At 41.7% G+C, this 21,988-nt stretch overlaps 2 protein-coding genes across 5 annotated transcripts; both read right to left on the reverse strand.

The window, feature by feature from the left end:
- Nucleotides 1-8,934: 8,934 nt before the first annotated feature.
- LOC136527920 (ferredoxin-thioredoxin reductase catalytic chain, chloroplastic-like) lies at nt 8,935-12,290 on the reverse strand. Its single transcript, XM_066520781.1, has 6 exons — nt 12,022-12,290; nt 11,755-11,888; nt 9,918-9,967; nt 9,750-9,821; nt 9,324-9,384; nt 8,935-9,210 (listed from the first exon to the last, which is right to left on the reverse strand). Exons 1-6 carry the CDS (start codon nt 12,131-12,133, stop codon nt 9,166-9,168), a joined length of 474 nt encoding a protein of 157 aa, XP_066376878.1. The 5' UTR covers nt 12,134-12,290; the 3' UTR covers nt 8,935-9,165.
- Nucleotides 12,291-12,793: 503 nt separating this feature from the next.
- Nucleotides 12,794-21,541, reverse strand: LOC136527671 (fatty-acid-binding protein 2-like). Of its 4 annotated transcripts, none has more exons than XM_066520463.1 (11): nt 21,157-21,541; nt 19,768-20,371; nt 19,439-19,649; nt 18,959-19,034; nt 18,743-18,845; nt 17,889-17,957; nt 17,758-17,794; nt 17,581-17,655; nt 13,864-13,915; nt 13,734-13,778; nt 12,794-13,202 (listed from the first exon to the last, which is right to left on the reverse strand). In XM_066520463.1, exons 2-11 carry the CDS (start codon nt 20,280-20,282, stop codon nt 13,105-13,107), a joined length of 1,281 nt encoding a protein of 426 aa, XP_066376560.1. In that variant the 5' UTR covers nt 20,283-20,371; nt 21,157-21,541; the 3' UTR covers nt 12,794-13,104. The 4 variants fall into 4 exon arrangements, with proteins under 4 accessions (XP_066376560.1, XP_066376558.1, XP_066376561.1 ...); XM_066520461.1 differs by having other exon boundaries at nt 20,806-21,541; XM_066520464.1 differs by having other exon boundaries at nt 20,802-21,541.
- Nucleotides 21,542-21,988: the final 447 nt, after the last annotated feature.

Consider the following 21,988-nt stretch of genomic DNA (forward strand, 5'->3'; position numbering starts at 1 on the left):
AGACCCGAAAGAATAAATTTTAAATTTTATAAATAATCTTTCTCAATTAAATGACCAGTAAATTAAAAAAAAGTACACAACTACAAAAAGCATTTCTAGAGGCGGCTGGTAACCCTTTGTAGGGACGGTTTGCCTAGCCACCCCTACGCAAGGGTCTCTACAAATCATGCGTTTGTAGGGGCGGTTCCCAGGCTGTCCCTACAAATCGATTTGTAGGGGTGGCTCGTATTACCAGCCGCCCCTACAAATCGATTTGTAGGGGCGGCTGTAGTACCAGCCGCCCCTACAAATAGGTGTTTGTAGGGACGGTTCAATCTAGAACCGCCCCTACAGTATGTTTTCCCGCAAAAAAAAATTCAAAATTACAATTCAAAATCGCGTTGCCGAACGTCCCACGACCAACGTTCCGAACCGCGTTCGCGTTGCCGAACGCCCCACGATCAACATTCCGAACTACGTTCGCGTTGCCGAACGCCCTGCGACCAGCATTCGCGTTGCCGAACGCCCCGCGACCGCGACTACAAGCACAAGAGTATTCTATAAACTATAATTACAAGTCCAATTCACAAGAATATATACAATCCATCATTAAATATATAAATTACATACACATTGTTATCAACGTCCTAGAGCTAGCCTTTCAGTCTTACGAAGGTGTTGGTACTAAGGATTTGTACCTAACTCAGACTCTCAATCATGGTAGGCATCTCTGACATGTACAATCTGGTCCAATATGAAGTTACAAAGGTCACCGACGAGCTCTAAGAGTTGGTCATCCTTGTATGGGTCTCTTTTCATTCCTTTCTCTTCTCTCCACTACAAGAGAACAAGTTTTGGTTTAGTATTTCATACCATTTACGAAGTTTTTATACTACGGGTGAAGAGATTCAAACTTACCCTTAAGGAGTGTCTCCTGTAAGCACCGGTGTTACTCATTGTAGAACATATATAGTATCCACAATATACACTCCTAGGCTTCTGCTTGGGGCACTACGTGTTTTGCATATGAAAATGTTAAGTAATGCTTTTGACAGCCATGTAATGGAGTACTGAAGAAGTAAGTTACACTTACCGCACATAGTGTTTTTATAGCCAGCTTTTCCTTCCTTGCTGGATCATGCCTTCCATGATGATTAGTGACATAGAACCTAAATGCCCTGTTTGAATTATTTTAGCAAATACAACTTGTTAGTATCCAAAAGTGAACGTTACAAGTATGTATACAAACATATAAGTTAATGAGGATTGTCGATATGTATACGTCTTGAGAATCGATATGAAGTCTTTGTATGTCACCGTGTCCTTATCTAATGAATCAAAGACCCATGCCATGCTCCTCCCGACATCGACGGCTATACAAATCCAGTGGTTGCTGCATGGATTTAATCATAGAACTAGATAAGCTCTTTTGCATCGAATAAAATATATCGAACAAAGCTTCAAGTATAGAGTTGAGCTTACTTGAAGTTGTATGGTAGCCATATAGTAGAGTGTTGTTGGAGATTTTTGAAAGCCAGGGCAATGTATGCCACAACCTTAAGGGACTCTTCCCTTAGTTTCGCCGTACGGATGTGCTCTTTCTCCTGAAGAGTCTTTGCAGCAGCTAGCTCTTTGGCATCAAGTATCCACCGTTTAGGGTAATTGAAATTTGTTTGGGCTATAGCTTGAGGGTCCACATACCCGGCTTTCACACTTGGCATTTGTTTGACAATGTGCACTTACATTCTACAAATCACGGCGTGGGTTAGTTACAACAAAATTCAAAGATTACATTCATGTCATATCGGGAGGACAAGGACTTACAGGCACCACGTGCAAATTAGATTCATCTCCATTTCTCCTAGGTGAAAGCATGTTTGCATGTCATTGAAGTCAAAGATAATTTTCCTGGCTGGGCTTCCAAATGTGCCGGTGGGAAAGCATGCTTGTATGATATTTATGCTCGTTGGAAGAACACGCAAGTACCAATCATGGAACCTTCTCATTCCAAGTGGTAGGCGCTGGATGTCCCAGTTTGGTAGGAAGGGGTTGCCTCTTTCATATGTTTTTGGGCAATCCTTTGACCATTTGATGGCATCAACATCTGGATACTGCTTTGCAATTTGGTGGAGTTTGCTAGTGACGGCCTCCTCAGAACCCCGTGATGGGATTTTTTTAACTTGGTTCTCAGGCTTGAACTGGTCATGGGAATACCACTTGGACACCGACGAGACATCTTTGATTGGAACATAAACTGGTCTTATGGTGATTGGATGCTTCTTTTGAAGTTCCCATACAGGCACATCCTCATCTTCTTGTGCTACAGCTTCTTCAGGAGGCACTCGTTGTTCATGTATCGGTTGTGCTTGTTGAGAAGACTGTGGTATCTCATGATGCACTTGCTCGGTACGAGCTGGAGAAGGTTGTGGCATCTCATCAGGCACATGCTCGCTAGGAGGCGGGGAAGAATGTGGCATCTCAGGAATGTGGGGGTCACGAGACGGTGAAAATATCTCCCCGACCTCAATAACTCGCTCCAAATTTGGGAGAGGGGGAGGCGGCGAAGAAGCAGTCAATATAATGTCCCGTTTGTGCAATCTTATCATCATCCACCTTGCGCTCATCATCCCACCATGTCATGAGTGCAGCTTCTTTAGGGTTTAGGAAGATACGTCTCAAGCGGTCGGTCACTAGCAGGTACCACATTACCAGGGCAGGAATTCTTCTCTGCTTTGCATCGTTGCCTAATAGAGTGTCCTCTGGGGGCTGAGATTCTTGTACCACCTTTTTTGTACCCTTCTTATTTGATGAGGACATGACACCATCGGATATGACCATTGTTTATAAGGTAAGCTCATTCCTACATTTGCATAGTGAGTTTAAGGACTTTGCCATTATTTGGTGGTATGGGCTAGTTGTAGAGGATGTTTTACCTGGTACATGGGAAGAATTTAAGATAGCTATGCGTGATCATTTTATTCCTCCTTATAAACATGAATGGCATAACAAATTACAGTGCTTAGAGCAGGGCAATATGTCTGTCCAAGAATATTATACAGAGTTTCAAAAGTGTGCAATACGTTGTGGGATAGTAGATGACATGGAAGATACCATTGTTTGTTTTTTTGGTGGTTTGAGGCATGAAATACAAGATATTGTTTTCCATATAGAATTTTATACTCTCAAACGTTTGTTCCAGCTTGCTATGCTTGCAGAAAAAGAATTGCAGGAATATCAGCAAAAGAACCATACCAACATTGGCAACAACCTCAACCAGATTTTAGCAAGGGTTGAGACTGCGATAAAAAGGTGAGCGGTTACTTTCGCCACTACAACAACATCTTCACCACCACCACCTCCCACATATACTTTGGAGTCTGGTAAAACTTTAAACCATGCTAAAAATGCACAAACTAATAGAGATAGAGCTGCTAATGAAAGAAAAGAATTGGATGTTAAATCTGAATTGCCTTTGTTAAAAAATAATTATTCTAATAATGCTAGTGATAAAGAAGAGCTGTGTGAAAATGCTTTTATTATACGTATGCCACAACTAGTGAATGAGTATGATGCTTTGGCTTTGGAACCAATTACTTATGCTAAACATAAAAATTTGCTTCCCATTGCTACCGAAAAAGATGAAAAGAAATTATTGTATTCTTCAAATACTTTGGGTTATATTGAGTTTGATACTTTATATGCTCTTAGTAGTTTAGAAGAGAAACTTAAATGTGTTGAATTATCATGGTTGTCTACTTGTACATATCATTTTATTGGAAAATATAATTGTAAAGGAGAGTATATGGTGTATCGTGTCTATATTTGTTCAAATCTGAAATCTCCTTATATTGTGCAAAAGTATGATCAACCAAAGGATTGCAATTGCTATAATCTTGTCATGTCGAGTTCCCCTAGTTTTGTTATAAAGAAACATGTTAAATTTCAAGAAGGGGAGCAATGTTGGCTACTACCAACAACGTTTTCTTTAGCTAATCCCAAACCGAGGACGGATTGTTGTCAAGAAGGGAAGGATGATGAGGACATGACACCATCGGATACGACCATTGTTTATAAGGTGAGCTCGTTCCTACATTTGCATAGTGATTTTTGGTACAATTCACTTGGTTCCACATGTACATGTCGTTATTTGAATGTAGGTACAAATATGTCTCAACGTGCAAGTTCATCAAAGTTGAATTTTTGGTTCATCGGCAGCTCGACAGTGCTTCATTGGGAAGGTCATAACTCAGCCATCTGGAGTGCGATCGAGGTCAATGAGCACTTGATGAAAAGCTTGTTTGATAAGATTTCAAATAGATCTGGTCTCATCTCAATATCACATCAGCAAGGCCTCCAAACCATCAAGATATTCTGTCGATGTTTCTGCTGAGAGCTACACTGTTGTTATGGGCTTGCTATTCATCCTTGGGACCCTGGCCCAAGTGGGAGCACACCCCAAGGACTTGGAGAACCCACCAAGAAAGCCCTTGTACGTCCTCCTCCTTGGCCACCACCTTAAGAGGCCAGCAAGGACGTCCAAGCCAAGCCAGAGGCCCAGTCCAACTTGAGTTCGAGTCCATCTCGGGCTCCAGGGCCAGCGTATAGTAAAACGGACGTCCAGGTCGCATACGAACTCCGTTTTTGATGATCCACATATGGATGGAAAGATAATTTCATAAGGAAACCAATGGAAGTGGTCCCACATCAAAATTGCATCAGAATCAACGGGAATAGTTGAAACAAGTTGACATCTAGAATCTATCACGGCGTTGCGTCGTCGTCTTTTGGGCTGTTGGGCCTTGTAATGTGTTGGGACACCTTTAGGACGTGAAGAGGGATCCTTGGACATCGAGCAAAATTCCAAGAGTAACAAACACCAATCTACGAACATAACAAAGAAACGGGTGCTCAAGAGATAAATTTCAACTCATATTCACTCACTCAATATCACATTCAAAATCAACAAGGGAAGGCAAGGGGAAGAGAGGGAAGGCACCTTGGATGCTAGATAGAGCTCATGTCCTAGGTTTGAAAATGAATGAGTTGTGACTATTAGAAGGGGTGGGTGAGGTAGAAATACTCACTCAAAAATAGGATCGTTGGCTCTGTCAATTTGTGAAGAATAATTTGCACAAATAGTGGATAATCCATAATTTGAGAACCTCCACGGATGAACCTACAAGAGTTGTAGCAGAGATGCCAATCTGCGGATAGTCCATGTGAAAGGATCATCGAGGGCCTAGAAAGAGGGTGAATAGGCCCAATCTAAAATTTATTAAATAAACTTGCAACAAAAATTAGTACAGACCGGATATCTTATTTCAACCGGATGTTTGGTACGTACTGACACTAGATATCCAATGGAAATCAGATGATGGTCAAAGGGAAAACTCTCTGCTCAGTCTACAAGATTTATAACCACACTATGAAGCAATTTGTTATCAAGACATGTAAAAGAAGGGTAAAGATGATATCCAAAGATTCATGCACTCAAATATATTCTAGCAAAGATCCTACTTCCCATTGTTGAGGTGACTACAAAGGTCAAAGTCTATTTCACATCCTTGCCTCTCTCAAAAAGTTCAACTTGAGAAATCCACTAATCAAATGGATGATACAAACTTTATGGGGGGGGGGGCATTTGATGGGGGACGGGGTTCCCGATCTTCCATTGGGTGTGGATAACTATCGGTTTGGTGGAGAGCGACACACCCATCTGGCTTTAGATCACAAAGACCGAATGTTCAACTTTGATGGATTTGCACATTGAGATCGGTCTTGTTCATAGAATATCCATGCTCCATCATCATCTCCCTTGTTCCTAAGCACATTTGAAATATCAATATTAGGTAGTAACCAATTCTTAGTTTTATCATTATGCAAATATAGGAACGAGCTCACCTTATAATCAATGGTCATATTCGTAGGTGTCATGTCCTCGTCAGCATCCACAAGTTGGAAGTTCCCATGCAACTCCTTGCTGGCTAGAATTCTAAGAATCCAAGAGCAAGAAACTCAAATCCACACCTTGAAGGAGTCTCGAATGCTCAAGAGAATGGAGATGCCTAACACACGCTCGAATCTCAACCGCACACTATTTCCCTCTCAAATTCACACCAGATCTTTCACCAGAGTGAAGCTATGGGTGTGTGAGAGATAGAGAGGGCAAGAGTAATGGTTTAGGGGTGTTTTGGTTGATGGTGGGTGGTTAATGATGCTGGAGAGAGAGTATAAATACTAGCTCTCTCTCTCTCTCAGCTCTAACCAGTGCAGTGCTAGAATGACATTTTTCGGACATCAGGTCAAGTCCAGACATCTAGAAGTGGCTAGAAAGAACAACAGATACCAGATATCCGGACCCTACCAGACATCCAAGAACTATATAGAAAACAAAAAAACCTTTTGAAAAAAATGTTTTATGGACATCCAGAAAAAACTGCCAGACAAAATAAAAGAATTTTGTAGTCAGTTTTCTGCGCATCCGGAAACAGTATCGGACATCCGAAAATCGTTGGCAGAAACGAAAACAATTATTTTGGACACTTTTCTGGACATCCGGAAATATTTTTGGACATCCGAGAAAAGCTGGCAGAAAATAAAATCACGTTGAAAAAAAATGCAAAACCAGATGCCTGGTCCCTACTAGACATCTAGAAATTGCTGGCAAAAAAACAAGAAGAGTTTTGCCACGAATTTTCTCTCGCTGAGTTTTGGAAACTCTCAAAGGTTAGTTAGCCACTCTTTGAGCATAGAGACACATGCAAGACAATGAATTTGAATCTCCCTTTATAGTACGGTATTTTCCTATATTCAAATGCAAAAGATAAAGAATTTAAATCCTCAAACAAGGTCCATTTGTTCATGTCAAACTAAATTGGGGGATTGCCATTCATCAAATATTTCGTTTTATATACACTTGAAAACGTGCTCGATGATTTTGTCAACACATTAGACCTTTGATTGTGTGTCATTATTTCAACAAAACCTACAACGGGGCTAGATGCGCTTTCACCATCAAATGCACGGATAATCTGCAAATGCATGGAGGTTCCATGGATTATCTGCGGCACTAAGGTGTTAGATTACAAGCTGATCATCTATAGATTATCCACACAGACCAACAGGTTCGAAGTGGACATGGTCACAATTTTAAATTACTTTTTATCCTAACCGTGGTGCATGTGCCGATTCAACTTTCAAGTGTTAGTTCTTTTGAGCACGTTTTCATTGTAAGTCTATGTAAAGGCATCCCTCTTGATAGTATGACATCTCATACTCAATTATAAGCATAAGAGAAAACTTTAGAACAATTATCTTTTTGTTCCATCCTTGCGTTTCCATTAGAAGAGACGTTAAGCACACAAGTCCTATTCTTTCGTCCTTAGAACCTATTCATATTATCTCAATAGATGCATTAGTCCCATAATTAAGCGGTCATCACCAAAAACCGCAATAGAGCTTGACTGCACGACTATGTGAGCATAGGGCTATGGCGATAGAACAGGTTGAGATGGCAAGGCATACTCTACATGACCAGTGGCAGATCCAGAAACGGATCGTGAGGGGGGCTAAGTAGTATAAGGTTAAAAATTGTTACTAGCCATACACTAATATATATAAAAAAAATATAAATAATGATATCGATTCTATCATTAACACCCTGATTGAATTCTACGTGTATTTTTTTTTGTATACTTGTTTTTATCTATATTGAATTTATTTATTTATTTTTCTAAATCTTTTGCCACATAACATTACATCTTGATCTGTAGAATCAATGTGGTAGGTTTTAGCCTTTCAAAGTAAAATAGATGGGTTTTTTATACTTTACCTGTAGTGATACATTTGACGTCAAACTTGTAATTTTAATTTTGAATTTATTTAGTTACTAATTCTAATTTATATGGTCTTTTTATTTATATTTTTTTCTTCCAATCTATTTGGAGGTCAAACTAATAAATTTTTTTATATTTTTATTCAAATTTTGCCTATATGGACGGTTTATTTTGGTATTTCTTTCTATCGCACATGGAAATTACAAATCAATGGTGCATGTTCTTGTTTTATTAATGTGGTAATTCCTAGATCATTTTGATAATAGGCCAAACTATTAATTGCTTATAGTTTTTATACAATTTTTGCCTTTGCTAATTGTGTGTTTTATGGACGGTTTATTTTTGGTATTTCTTTCTATCTCGTATGGAAATTAGTAGCGTATGTTATTTTTTCTGGGTAATATGGAACTTCCTAGGCCCTTTTTTGATAATAGAGTATATTGCAACCACATGATCACCCTTTGGCATATATTTAATCAGTGCAATACACTACCGTGTTCCGCTAGTCACTGTCGCAGCATGGCTGCGTGGGGGACTGGGGATAATTGATACTCTCGTTCCAAATTATAAGTTAGTTTGATTTTTTGTTACATTTATTTTACTATACATCTAAATATAATATATGTCTAAATACATAATAAAATTTATATATCAAAAAAATTAAAACGACATATAATTAGAACGGAGAAAGTGCTTCGCAAGATCACGTACAGACGCGCTAGGCAGGGGACTGGGGATACTAGATACTACTTCGCAAGTTCGCATACGGACACGGCGCCACGACCACCCTTCAGTAAATCACTCCTAAGGGAAGGGTCACGGGCTGCAATGGGCCACATGACATGGCTTTCCAATGGCTGCTATGATTGCGAGGAGGTCGCACCTGTTGCATCCCACGCGGTGGGCAGGGCAGCAGCCCATCTTGCACATGGCTCCACCTTTTACCATATTTGCTTCAACTATTCTAATTCGGGGTTTTTTTTGTACAGTATAAAGAGAATCAAGTTTCTTATAGTTTCCATTTCCAAAATAAAAGTTTCTTATAGTTTCTTATCTGGGAGAGAGAGAATCAAGTAACACAGGAATAGCAGAGGAGAGAGAGAATCAAGTAACACAGGAATAGCAGTTAAGAACGGTGAATTCCGTAGCGTTTAATTCACGAAATGGAGCCCAGGTACAATAAAAGGCTAAAAGCGGCTCATATGATCGACAGCCTCGCGAAGTTCTGTTTGCTGCACATTTTATGAAAATTTTCCTGATGGCATATCTTATAGGTATAGATGCTACTTAAGTACATATACATATAAAAGAACTAGCTGTCAAGTAAACATTTCGTGAAAAATACAAGGGGTTAGAACTTCGATGTCGCCTCTTTGATCTCCTCCAAGGAGATAGCCTGCCACAAGTATACAACAAAAATCATTATTCTCGAGGGATTTGCATCGAACATATCATGGATAAAGATATCAGATGACAGGAAAGCATTGATAGTATGGAAAAGGGACATGCCTGGTCCTTCCCAGCAAAATCATTATCGGGAGTAAGAAAAAGCATACAGTGGCACTCCTTCCTGCAGAAGTAGACCGCTCACATAAGAAATGATTTTCCTTTCAGGGGAAGAGAGCTAGAAATTCATTATTATCTAGCAGATTATTTTTATTAAAAAAATGGATACATGGTAGGACAGGCTGGAGTTTGCAGTTTTGCAAGGAATATGCCTTCATAATCAATGCTTATGCTGTGGGATTGGAACAGAGATAGCTAGTTGGCCAATTATTCATATGGTACGCCAAGTGAAAAAGAACCTCAGCCTGTTTTGCAACAGTATAGGTCCAGTACTATATCTATAACTTTGAACATAAAATAGTGCTGCCACAATATTTTCTCTATGCACTATCATAGAAAAATAGCTGGAAGTGTAGTTCATAAACACACCTCTCACGCATGGGGACGCATGGGCAGTTCCAAAATCCTTGTGCTACCTCCGCAGCTTTGTCATCATAATGCCTGATCAGATTTACAAGTTTCAGAAAGAAAAATTGTTGATACCCTGTATAAAAAATGGATGAACAATTGAGGGGAAAAATACATAAGATAAATTACCTACAAGGGCATAGAGGAGCTCCGAGAGTATCTCTGTGATCAGCAAGTCCCTGCAAACATGTCATAGGTCATACTCACAACGATGGAGACACAAGAAGTATTCTCATTTGTGCTTTATCATCAAGAAGGAATTACAGACAACAACAACAAAGGCCTTTAAATCCCAAACAAGTTGGGACAGGCTAGAGTTGAAACCCAGCAGAAGCAATCAAGGTTCGGGCACGTGAATAGCTGTCTTCCAAGCACTCCTATCTAAGGCTAAGTCTTTGGGTATATTCCATCCTTTCAGTCTCCTTTTATTGCCTCTACCCAAGTCAACTTCGGTCTTTCCTCTGCCTCTCTTCACGTTACTATCCTGGCCTAGGATTCCACTACGCACCAGTGCCTCTGGAGGTCTCCGTTGGACATGTCCAAACCATCTCAACCGGTGTTGGACAAGCTTCTCTTCAATTGGTGCTACCCCTAATCTATCACGTATATCATCGTTCCGAACTCGATCCCTTCTTGTATGACCGCAAATCCAATGCAACATACGCATTTCCGCGACACTTATCTGTTGAACATGTCGTCTTTTCGTAGGCCAACATTCTGCACCATACAACATAGCAGGTCTAATCGCCGTTCCTATAAAACTTGCCTTTTAGCTTTGTGTGGTACCCTTTTGTCACATAGGACACCAGATGCTTGCCGCCACTTCATCCACCCTGCTTTGATTCTATGGCTAACATCTTCATCAATATCCCCGTCTCTCTGTAGCATTGATCCTAAATATCGAAAGGTATCCTTCCTAGGCACTACTTGACCTTCCAAACTAATATCTTCCTCCTTCAGAAGGAATTACAGAATTCCTATATATACCTATCATCAAGAAAAGGTGATGGTTGCTCTGAGAAACCAGAGTAGAGCAAATGCATTTAACATACACATGTCACCATGTGCTTTGATATAAGCTTCCTGATTTATAGTGGTAATGCAGTTGTTCCCTCAATTCCTAAAATGGCACTGAAGCTGATATCCTTAACCCTAAACTTCTAAATAGATCCTCCCAAGTCATGGATGCACTGCCCACAGGATGATCAAGAGAGGAAAAAAAATGTTCAGCATTGCCACCGTCCTCAACCTGGTGGTGCCCTTAAACACAACTGTTTTAGAGCAATCTTATTTGTTGCTATAAAATAAACCATCATTTTTAAATTATATTTCTCTTTTGTTAACAAATATTTACTAGGAATTTGGATGAATAAGCTGAGCCATATTGCAACCACCTAATGCACATAAGCTGGCTGTGCCAAACAGCAGCTGAAGTTCGACAGCTAGCATCTAAGTAATGTCTAGACTCTCCTCTGTACAGTTACCTCTCAGGTTATGAATCGGGAGCTGTAGGCCCCTGGAAGGATTACCATTACCAAGGAGCATCTAGAAGGAAGGCTGGGAGAATTAGTTCTCTCTAATCCATATTACTGTTTCTTTCTTTAAGCCTTATTGTTAGCATGAAATAGCTTCTGTTCTTCCCCAATCCCCAGTGCAAGAGCATAGCGCTATTCATGGCTTAACCTAGATGTAATCCCCAATCTCTCTTAACACTTTGTTAATTCCTAAGCCTTATGACATCTATGTTCCCCAATCCGCTACTTTCCGGTCTAGATTGCTATTCCCGGCCTTTGTTTTCTATCCACCCCTAACTTATATCCCAAAAACCTTGTGTTGGGATGCCAATACACCTAAAGCTCGGTGTATCCCATAAAACCTTGTACTGGAATACCGAAACACCTAAAGGTCGGTGTTAATCGGTGGATGTCTACGAGGACGGAGTTAAGGACTATCGGACGGCACTGACCTTGATGACGACGGCAGTGACTGTCTTGTCGGTGCAGAAGAAAGTGTTGGAGCGGCGGGCGTACTGCTCGGAGAACTTGCGCATGACCTCCACCGACTTATCGGACTTATCGTCGGAGGCATCCGCTCCTGCGGCTGCCCACAACAGATATCATATCAGTCAGTTCATCCCGATTGCAGTGAGGGGAGGGCAAAAATTGGAGATTTCAGTGAGGGGAGGGCAGAAATTGGAGTCCTCCACGAATCTGGGGGACCGGCGCGAACGTACCTTGAGCTCGGACGGCGCATCTGCGGGGGCGTCCTCTGGGCGCCGTCGACGACGACGGGCGGACGGGGAGCCCCCCGCACCCAACGGTGGTGGTGACGGTGGATGTCATCATCGGCCGGTGCCCGCCCGCCGATCTGGAGTAGGCGGTGGTTGGGCGGAAGGGAACGGAGCGAGGGGAGCTGGAGAGTGAACGGTCCAGAGCAGAGAGATGGATGGGGGAGGGAGCAGAAACTGGTGATGGTGAGGAGTGGAGCCTGGAAGCAGCGTCAGATGGGGTGGATGGAGCAGCGGCGGGCCTGTGTCCCGTGTGTGTGGATCGAGAGGCGCGAGAGCCTGCGACTGCGAGGCGGCGACAACGCAGCCTATGCAATTCGCACTTCAGCTCAGACAGCGATTTTTTTATACAGGAGAACAAAAAGAACATACTCGGATATTTTTTCTAGATAATGGATGGAAGAACGATAATTCGGGGATCTAGATCGTGGGAGCATCGAGAATAGCTAAGTCAGAAATTTGTTATTTCCATTTTCCTCGTTCCTAATGTGACCATTGTTTGAATTAAATTTTGTAGCGTGTTTGATGATAACATACTATAATACTCCATAGCAGTATCTTTTTACAAACTATCTAATATTTTATTTATTTATACAGTGTAGCGCTTACAGTAATAGTGCTTATCTCTGTTTTATGTGTGGAGAATCGAGAGAACCAAAATATAGATCCAGACACATTGAAACGCCAGAACCACAAACATCCCAATGTGCAACAAAGATTTAAAGGTATGCATCATTTTATGGAAGAAGCGTCTTCAATTTAATATTTTACAACTCCTGGCTCAATGGGAGCATTTACATGATACAGCAGCTACGAAGAGGCAAAAGGCCCATCCAAACAAAGAAAAAATAGAATGGGGGCTAGCACAACTGAAGATGCTATCTTCCACATATACATTGGAGCTTTTGCCTGCTTTCTTTACAAGACACAGATCACTCTATATACTTGCAATGATTCTCGCCTATTTTCCCGCTCATATGAATCCTCTCTAACTGTACAGAAGAATGAAATAATCGTCTTTCGCTTTCCTCAGCGTCTTCCAATGAGTCCAGCCACGTTCTGGGTAACAACTTTTTTGGCCTCCAGCGAAACAGGTGAGTCACCAATATACATGTCGAAGAAAGCCTCTGTTCATCAGACAAGAAACAGTTACAAACAAAGGAACTGTACCATATTGTAAAGCTGCTCTAGGCTAATTGCATGATGCACTCCGTCGTTTATCAAATGCAAAAGAGGCACAAGTAAACAACTTAACATTGTCCAAATTAAGCTTATCTGTAGATTTTGTATTTTCTTTCAGCACTTCCATATGTTCAGGGAATGGGAGTACAAGGAAAGCAAGGATACATATTGTGCAAAGTAAATATCATTTTCCGGAAATATTTACTCCCTCAAATCTAAATTATAGGTCACTTTAGTTTTTTTTTTCCAAAGTCACGTTCCTTTAACTTTGGCCGAGTTTATAGAAAACTGCACCAACATCAAATTAATTTCATTAAATCCTCCATGGAATATGTTTTGATAGTGCATTTATTTGTACTTGCAGATGTTAACATATTTTTCTAAAACTTGGTGAAATTCAAGAAATTTGACTTAGGACAAAGCTAAAGTGAACTATAATTTGAAATAGAGGGAGTACTTGGCAAGTTTTTACTTACTGCAAAGATCTTTGCTCTGAACAGCACCAATTTGTTTCCCATCAACTGCGTAAAAATGCTCTTGTCAAGATGGATCCAATATTGCAGTGGAGAACAGCTCAAAAGATTTTTGTGGGTATAATGTACTTACTTTCTGTTATTAGTTTCCCATCTGATGTTTGACAGAAGTCAATCTTCGTACCCTGCAGTTATATTTACATGTTATCCTTATAATAAAGAATGGCTATAGAGAGGGTAACATCATAACATTTTGCCACTATACTCAAATCTAGAATTTGGTAAGTTGAGGTAGGCTAGAGTTGAAACCCACCAAGAGCCTCAAATCACGGTTCAGGTACTTCAATAGTTGTTTTCCAAGTACTTCTATTCAAACATAAATTTCTAGGTATATCCCAAGCTTTCAAATCTCTTTTTATTGCCTCCCCCATGTCAATTTCGGTCTTCCTCTACCTCTTCTCATATTATTAGCTTGACTTAGGACTCCACAATGCACTGGTGTCTCTGGAGGTCTCCTTTGGACATGGCCAAACCACCTCAACCGATGTTGGACATGTTTTTTTTCAATTGGTGCTAGCTCTAGGCGATCACGTATATCATCGTTCCGAACTCGGTCCATTCTTGTGTGACCGCAAATCCATCACAACATACGCATTTCTGCAACACTCAGTTGTTGAACATGTCGAATCTTTGTAGGCCAACATTCTGCTCCATACAACATAACCGGTCTAATCGTCGTTCTATAGAACTTGCCTTTTAGCTTTTATGATACCCTCTTATCATAGAGAATGCCAGAAGCTTGTCGCCACTTGATCCACCCTGCTTTGATTTTATGGCTAACGTCTGCATTCATATCTCCATCCCTCTGTAGCATCGATCCCAGATACCAAAAGGTATCCTTCTTAGGCACTACTTGACCTTCCAAACTCACATCTCCCTCCTCTTGTACAATTCCGCTAAAGTCGCATCTCATGTATTCGGCTTTAGTTCTGCTCAATCTAAAACATTTAGACTCAAGGGTCTGCCGCCATAACTCTAGTTTCCTATTTACTCCCACCTGGCTTTTGTCCACTAACACTATATCATCAACGAACAACATATACCAAGGAATATCCCCTTGTATGTTCCTGGTAACCTCATCCATTACCAAGGCAAAGAGATATGGGTTTAAGGCTGACCCTTGGTGAAGTCCGATTTTAATCGGGAAGTAATCTGTTACCATCGTTTGTTCGAACACTAGTCACAACATTATTGTACATGTCCTTGATGAGGATGATGTACTTTAATGGGACTTTATGTTTGTCCAAAGACCACCACATAACATTTCTTGATATCTTGTCATAAACCTTCTCCAAGTCAATGAAAACCAAGTAGAGGTCATTCTTATGCTCTCTAAACCGCTCCATAACATGTTTTATTAAGAAGATTGCTTCTGTGGTTGTGAAACCAAATTGGTTTGTTGATATCTACGTCATTCCTCGTAGGAGCTGATCGATGACTCTCCCATAACTTCATAGTGTGGCTCATCAACTTAATTTCCCGATAATTAGTACAACTTTAGATATCTCTCTTGTTCTTGTAGATTGGTACCAATATATTTTTTCTCCACTCCCCAGACATCTTGTTCGATCGAAAGATATTGTTGAACATCTTAGTTAGTCATATTATAGCTAAATCTCCGAGACATCTCCACATCTTGATTGAGATACCATCAGGGCCCATCGCTTTACCCCCTTTCATCATTTTTCAAGTCTTCTCTAACCTCCGATTCTTGAATCATCCGCACAAAACGCCTGTTAGTATCATCAAACGAGTCGTCCAGCTGAACGGTGTTCTCGTTCTCACCATTGAACAATTTATCAAAATACTCTTGCCATCTATGTCTGATCTCATCCTCCTTCACCAAGAGCTGCTCCATCTCATTCTTTATGCACTTGACTTAGTTGAAGTCCCCTGTCTTCCTATCGTGAGCCCTAGCCATCCTATAAATGTCCTTCTCTCCTTCCTTCATACTCAAACGCCGGTAAAGGTCCTCATAGGCCCGCCCCTTTGCCTCACTCACCACTCATTTTGCAATCTTCTTTGCCACCTTATACTTCTCTATATTGTTTGCACACCTGTCATGATACAAGCGCTTATAGCACTCCTTTTCCTTAATAGTCGTTTGCACATATTCATTCCACCACCAAGTGTCTTTCGAGTCGATCCGCTCCCTTTAGTCACTCAAGCACCTCTGAAGCAACATTCCGAACGCATGTTGCCATCTTCTCCCACATGCTGTTTGCATCGCCTTCATCATTCCAAGGGCCCTCTTCAATGACCTTTTCCTTAGAGACCTTTGATGCCCCCCTTTCTAATTTCCACCACTTCGTTCTAACAACCCTAACTTGTTTGTTCCCACAAGCTTGCACCAGAAAGCGGAAGTCAGCCACCACCAGCTTGTGTTTAGCGACCACACATTCTCCAGGTATCACCTTACAGTCCACGCATGTTCGTTTATCCCTCATTCTTGTAAGAACAAAGTTGATTTGACTAAAGTACTGGCCGCTACTAAAGGTCACTAAATGAGACTGTCTCTTACGGAAGAAAGTGTTAGCTATCATCAGATCAAAAGTTATGGCGAAGTCTAAGACTTCATCTCCCTCCTGGTTCCTACTACCATATCCGAACCCCCCATGAACCGCCTCGAAACCTGCACTTGATGTACCTACATGGCCATTAAGATCACCTCCTATAAAGAGCTTCTCGCTAATAGGGACAGCTCTAACCAAGCGATCTAAGTATTCCCAAAAAAGCCGCTTAGCACTCTCATCATGGCCTACTTGGGGGCATACGCACTAATTACGTTTATGACCATATCACTAATGACAAGTTTAACTAAGATGATCATATCCCCTTGCCTTCTCACCTCCACAACACCATCCTTGAGGCTCTTATCAATCAAAACTCCAACTCTATTTTTATTTGAAGTTGTCCCTGTGTACCAGAGCTTGAAGTCGGTATTGTCCACCTCCTTCGCCTTCTGCCCCTTCTATTTAGTCTCTTAGACGCATAAGATATTTACACGCCTCCTAACCGCTGTGTCCACTAACTCTCTTAACTTACATGTAAGGGACCCTACATTCCAGCTACCTAAACAGGTCCTAGTTGGCTCGACTAGCTTCCTTACCCTTCGCACCCGTCGAGGTAGGTGTGAAGACCCTTGCTTATTTTGCACCACACCCGGGCGCCGATGTGGCGCGCACTAAGGATGCGACGACCCAATCCTTGCTCACTTGACACCGTGTCCAGATCGCGACACGGCGCGTCACGGGGGTGACAACTCGGCCCTTACTCATTTAACACCATACCCGGGTCCTGACATGGCGCGTCGCTAAGAGGGTTACGCCCCAACGGGATTCTTTTGGGTTTCATCTCCATTAAAGTGGCTAAGTTTTTACATTGGCTCGCCGTGCCTAACACAACCCTCCTCCTTTCCTAGGGCTTGGGGCTTGCTATGCTGGGACACCAAAGGCGCCCCACCATAGTAATTATTTAGGTAGTTCTAGTGGGTTGCAATATTGTTCATACAGATTTTCTCTGGTCTTTGTTTATAAAAAAGATCATACTAAATGTAGGAACCAAGCCTATCTCAATTGATGGTAGGTGTGGTTGTACATCACTAGCCAGGTTTGAGTCCACTTGGACTCAAAATTTGGGAGCCTATTTCTTCTTATTTACAATGCCACCTAGCTTCTCCTAGGTTGGTCAAGGTAAGTTCATTGCTACTGCAAGGAACAGAGGGTGTAGTTAACTAGTCAAGCGATCATGTTTAAACTTATAGAACCTCAAATGATGGATTAGACCTTACCGAAGGTATGGTGATATCTTCCGTGAAGTGAGAACCAAAGGTCTTCAAGCAGTGAAAGTCAGTGTTAGGATTTATCTGGTTGAATGGAAATGCAGAGGTCTGTAAGTCAGTTCTACACTAGACATAATAACTAGAAAAGAATTGCAGTAGCAGCTGAGCGCCTGAGCCACAAAGTACCTTCTGTAGACGCAGGCCAAGGGACTTCTCAAACACGCTGCAAGAAAAATAAAATGAGTGTGAGTTTTGTCTTCAAAAGACAACATAATTTCATGGTGAGAGAAGAATCATGACAGTTTTATTTTTCTTACTCTCGCACTGCACCAACGCTAAGGCCATTGTAGTTAACCACCAACCTAACCCTCATATCAAGGTTTTCCCTGGAAAATAATAATACAAGTTTATGAGCATCAGAAGATAACAGAATGAACAAGGAGAACTATTGTCATACTCCAGAACAACAGATTCGATGTAAACATTCAGAATGCCTACAATATCTGCTTGCCCCTAAACAAAAATCTGTACTCTGAGGATTAATAAGTCATTGTATATATGCAAATGAGGCTGTAAACTTTGCATGAGCACCTGTGTGTCACATACATTCTGAAATGGATGACACTAATACAAATGCAGATATAAGCAGAAATTTATTTAATGATAATACATCAACTGATAGCAAGTATTGCTCCCAGCAACCACCTAGCACAATAACATATCCAGCTCAGTGGATGTTCCATATGCACCTTTGGTCTTACATTACTTAACAAGGGAGCTAAATTTTGTGCAGCCACATTAGTCAGTGCTAGGCCTATAAAGGGCGTACCCAGTGCAGAGAGCTCCCGCTCTGTGCGGGGTATGGGGAAGGGTGTTAGTGGCAAGCCTTACCCTCGCCTGTGCAATGCGAGGAGACCGCGACTCGAACCCGGGACCTTCTGGTCACAGGCGGTAAGACTCTACCGCTTGCACCAGTGCTAGGCCTATGCACTTCCTAAAATGTATGGTCGCCAAACTCACGTAGGGCCTGACTGGGAGATGAGATTTGCTCTAGAAATGTTAGGATTTACAACTAAATCCTAAGAAACAGATCCCAAAACCTCCTTTACAAACAGGACCTTACGGTAAGCAACAAGTTCAGAATTATCATGAAAATGATGTATCGATATACCTGAGAAGATCGCTATAGAAATCAGGGTTCTCCATCAGCTTGTCCGTTGGAAATGAACCATACTTAGGACCCAGCTTTTCCCGGATAGAAGTCGGTTGCATATCTATGAGAAAATTTCGTCAGTAACAAACAGAGGCTTGTCAAATAAGCAGTATTCACTGGCTCACTGGCAAACTGACACAGAACAGAACCAATTGAAAAAATTCTGTAACTCACATAAACCAAAAGCGTACAGGTTCAGATTTTTGACCCTCATTACTCTCATGCCTTTGAAACCTATCCCAACAAGGACCTGAAGGTTTAATTATCAATAGAAACTGTCACAAGGAGGGATCAAAACGAAAAATTTTACAGAACGATACGAAAACTGAAAAGTAATATACCAAAACTGAAAGATTTAAGTCAATGTTTCAAAACCGATAAAAAAATTGCATTGTGCAGATACCGGATTCATAAAAGTATACAGTATATACAAATTATGTAGACTTATAAGTTCTAAATTGTAAAAGCAAGTTTCAATAGAAAAAAAATCACGAACATGTACCCCAGCTGGTTCAATTTATCTATTGATTGTTATACACCACTACCTTGCATAACAATGAAAATGATTTAAAATGAAAAATTCTATATACGTAAGAAATAAAATCAATTCCTCCGGAATAAGAGAAACTATGGTTTTAAGGAAAAGGAAAATACCGCTGCAGATGGACTGGAGTCATCTTCCAGAAATGCTGGGAATTTGATTCCAGTTTTTGGTTCAATTGGATCTTCTTGAAATATAGTACTAGGTACAGAAGGACAAGCACAACTTAAGCCTTTTCCTTCTACATAAGGCTGATCAACAAGTCTTCTGATATCACTGTCAATGTTTCGCGATGCGATTGACTCGGTAAGCATCATTGGTGATCTTGTCCATTCAAAAAAGGAAATCATCAGTTAACTAGAGACAACTATACAACAGAAAGAAACGAATAAGGAGAGTGCATCACAAATACAAATAAACTGCATTGGAGCATGGTCCTCACATATTTTCAAGTGGTGGTACGATAGCAGCAGCGCCAGCTAGAGTAAGAAGATTGGAGGCATGTTGCTGCTCATTCAATAGTCGCCCAATCGTTCCACTTGCAAACCTAGCTAAAATTAGTTGTATTGCTTGCTCTTGTCTCACTAGAAAGCTGAACTGCAGTCTAGTCAAGTTTTGCATGTGGGAGCCCACTTGGTTGAAACGCAACTGACAAGATCTAGAACTCTTCGCTGCTACAGCTGCCAGCCAGCGCAAAATCTTAGGATCAGATGGTCTAGAAAGCCAGAAATAGAGAGCTCGAGAAAGCTTGTTGAGGCGATTGAAAGCTCCATGGACCATTACATTTCCAGAAGAGCAAATCTTCCTATGATGTCTTAAACAAGTACCCAGCACTGTACCGGCTTGTGAAAACAAATTCAATCCAAGATCATGAGACGTTGGAAACTCTGGTTGGAACTTGTATGGGTATCCCCTGTCTATATCAAGAGTGGATAGAATCAACTGATTGGGCTTCATTGTGAAATATCCTTCAAAAATACAGGCTTTCTGAATGTAGGAGGTCTTTATATCAAGGTTGGGAATGTATGACAAGGATATTGAATGATCTGCCAATTGGAACAAAGTAAGCTGAATCAGATAAACAAGTTTTACAGTAAGAATGTACAAGGAAATGTCACACTATCAGGTCAAACAAAATATTGCACACAAGTTGCTGGACATAAAGCTGTAAAGACGAATTACAATTCAACCTAGCTCTTGCTACTTTTCAGACCAGTCAATGATTAATAGGCTATATATATAATAAAAAGATTTGAAGGACACCAACTTGAATTCTGGCATGGTGATTTGCAACATAGTCTCTCTATCTAAACAGGCCTTAACAATTAAAGCCAGAATTTTTTTTAAAAAAAATCCCTTTTGTTAGAAACTAATCACACGAACCTATCACCTAAACAAAATGTGTGTTTGCATGTTATCAAGTATGTATACATTTTTTACGAACATAATGACAATTCAATCTGAATTACTGAGTACCTGCCTGCGTGACAGCCTGACATCTGATCTGCAGCTGCAGTTGCTAGGATTGCATTTTTTTGTGGGACATTTTTCAAACTCTAGGATTGCAATATTTTTGGGACGGAGGGAGTACACTTCAAGCCGACAATTATGCCAGCCAAGCAAATATGTTTCATCTGCGACCAACCACCCTGCCACCTCAAGATTTCAACGACCGACAAAGATGGCTCTGATGACCATCAATCCTTCCTTAAAGCATGCGATTTCCTCACCGCAGATCAACGACACGCCACTAAAACCACCCGCATTCACATCTCCCCGATCACAAATCGAACAGCACCGAAGGAAAAGCTCGAGCGATCACCAAACCAACCTGTCGGCTCCAAATCGGCCGGAGGGGAGACCGCGGCAAGAGCAGGCGAAGGAGGAGAAGGGGCAGGAACGGACTACCGCCTACGATACACGCCTGGCTTGCTCGATCCCTCGGCGAACGGGATTGTTGCGGATTCGGGCGCCGGACTAATCGACGCAGACCGAACCCAAATCGGGAGGAAAATGGGGAGGCGAAAATGAACTGCTCTCCGGGATTTCCTTTGCCTCCCCAAGTCCGATTGCGCCCGCCGGCTGGCTCGCCGCGCCCTCGCCTCCCGTCCCGTGGGGTGAGAGGCGAAGAACGCGTGCAAGTGCTCCGGCGTTTGCTTCCTCCTCCTCTCTCCCCTAGCCTAGCAAAATTGAAGGTGAAATAGGGCCCGGTAGCTTCCCTTCTTTAACTTTCAGCGGGCGGCCACACAAAAAATCCTATTTTTATATACAAGTCCTCCTCTCGTTCGAGTCTGGACCCGTTACGGACAAGAGGAAACAGTAGGGGGGCAAGTGTATTAGCTCCAGACCGTTCCGAGAAGGTGCTGGGGGCTGGACCGGGAACCGCGGGGATATTCCGCGGGATGATCGGACGGCCACCAGAGGCTGAGCGACTGTGGGTTGGACGGCCGGACGGTTGATGTGACGTGTCCGGGGAATTTTCTTGCGCGTCGACCTTGGAGAGAAACACGGTCGTCGGCTGAAACACGTTTAAAATGGACCGGTCTTTTGCTTCGACCACGTCGCCAGGTCCAAAGCTTTCGCCGGTAATTTGATTTGTCTCTGCTTTGACCTTTTGTTTTGGAGCAGGTAGCGGGTCCGTGCGTCGTTACGGACAACTAAAT

The sequence above is a fragment of the Miscanthus floridulus genome, chromosome 19, assembly GCF_019320115.1.
Source record: "Miscanthus floridulus cultivar M001 chromosome 19, ASM1932011v1, whole genome shotgun sequence".
Lineage (NCBI taxonomy): Eukaryota > Viridiplantae > Streptophyta > Magnoliopsida > Poales > Poaceae > Miscanthus > Miscanthus floridulus.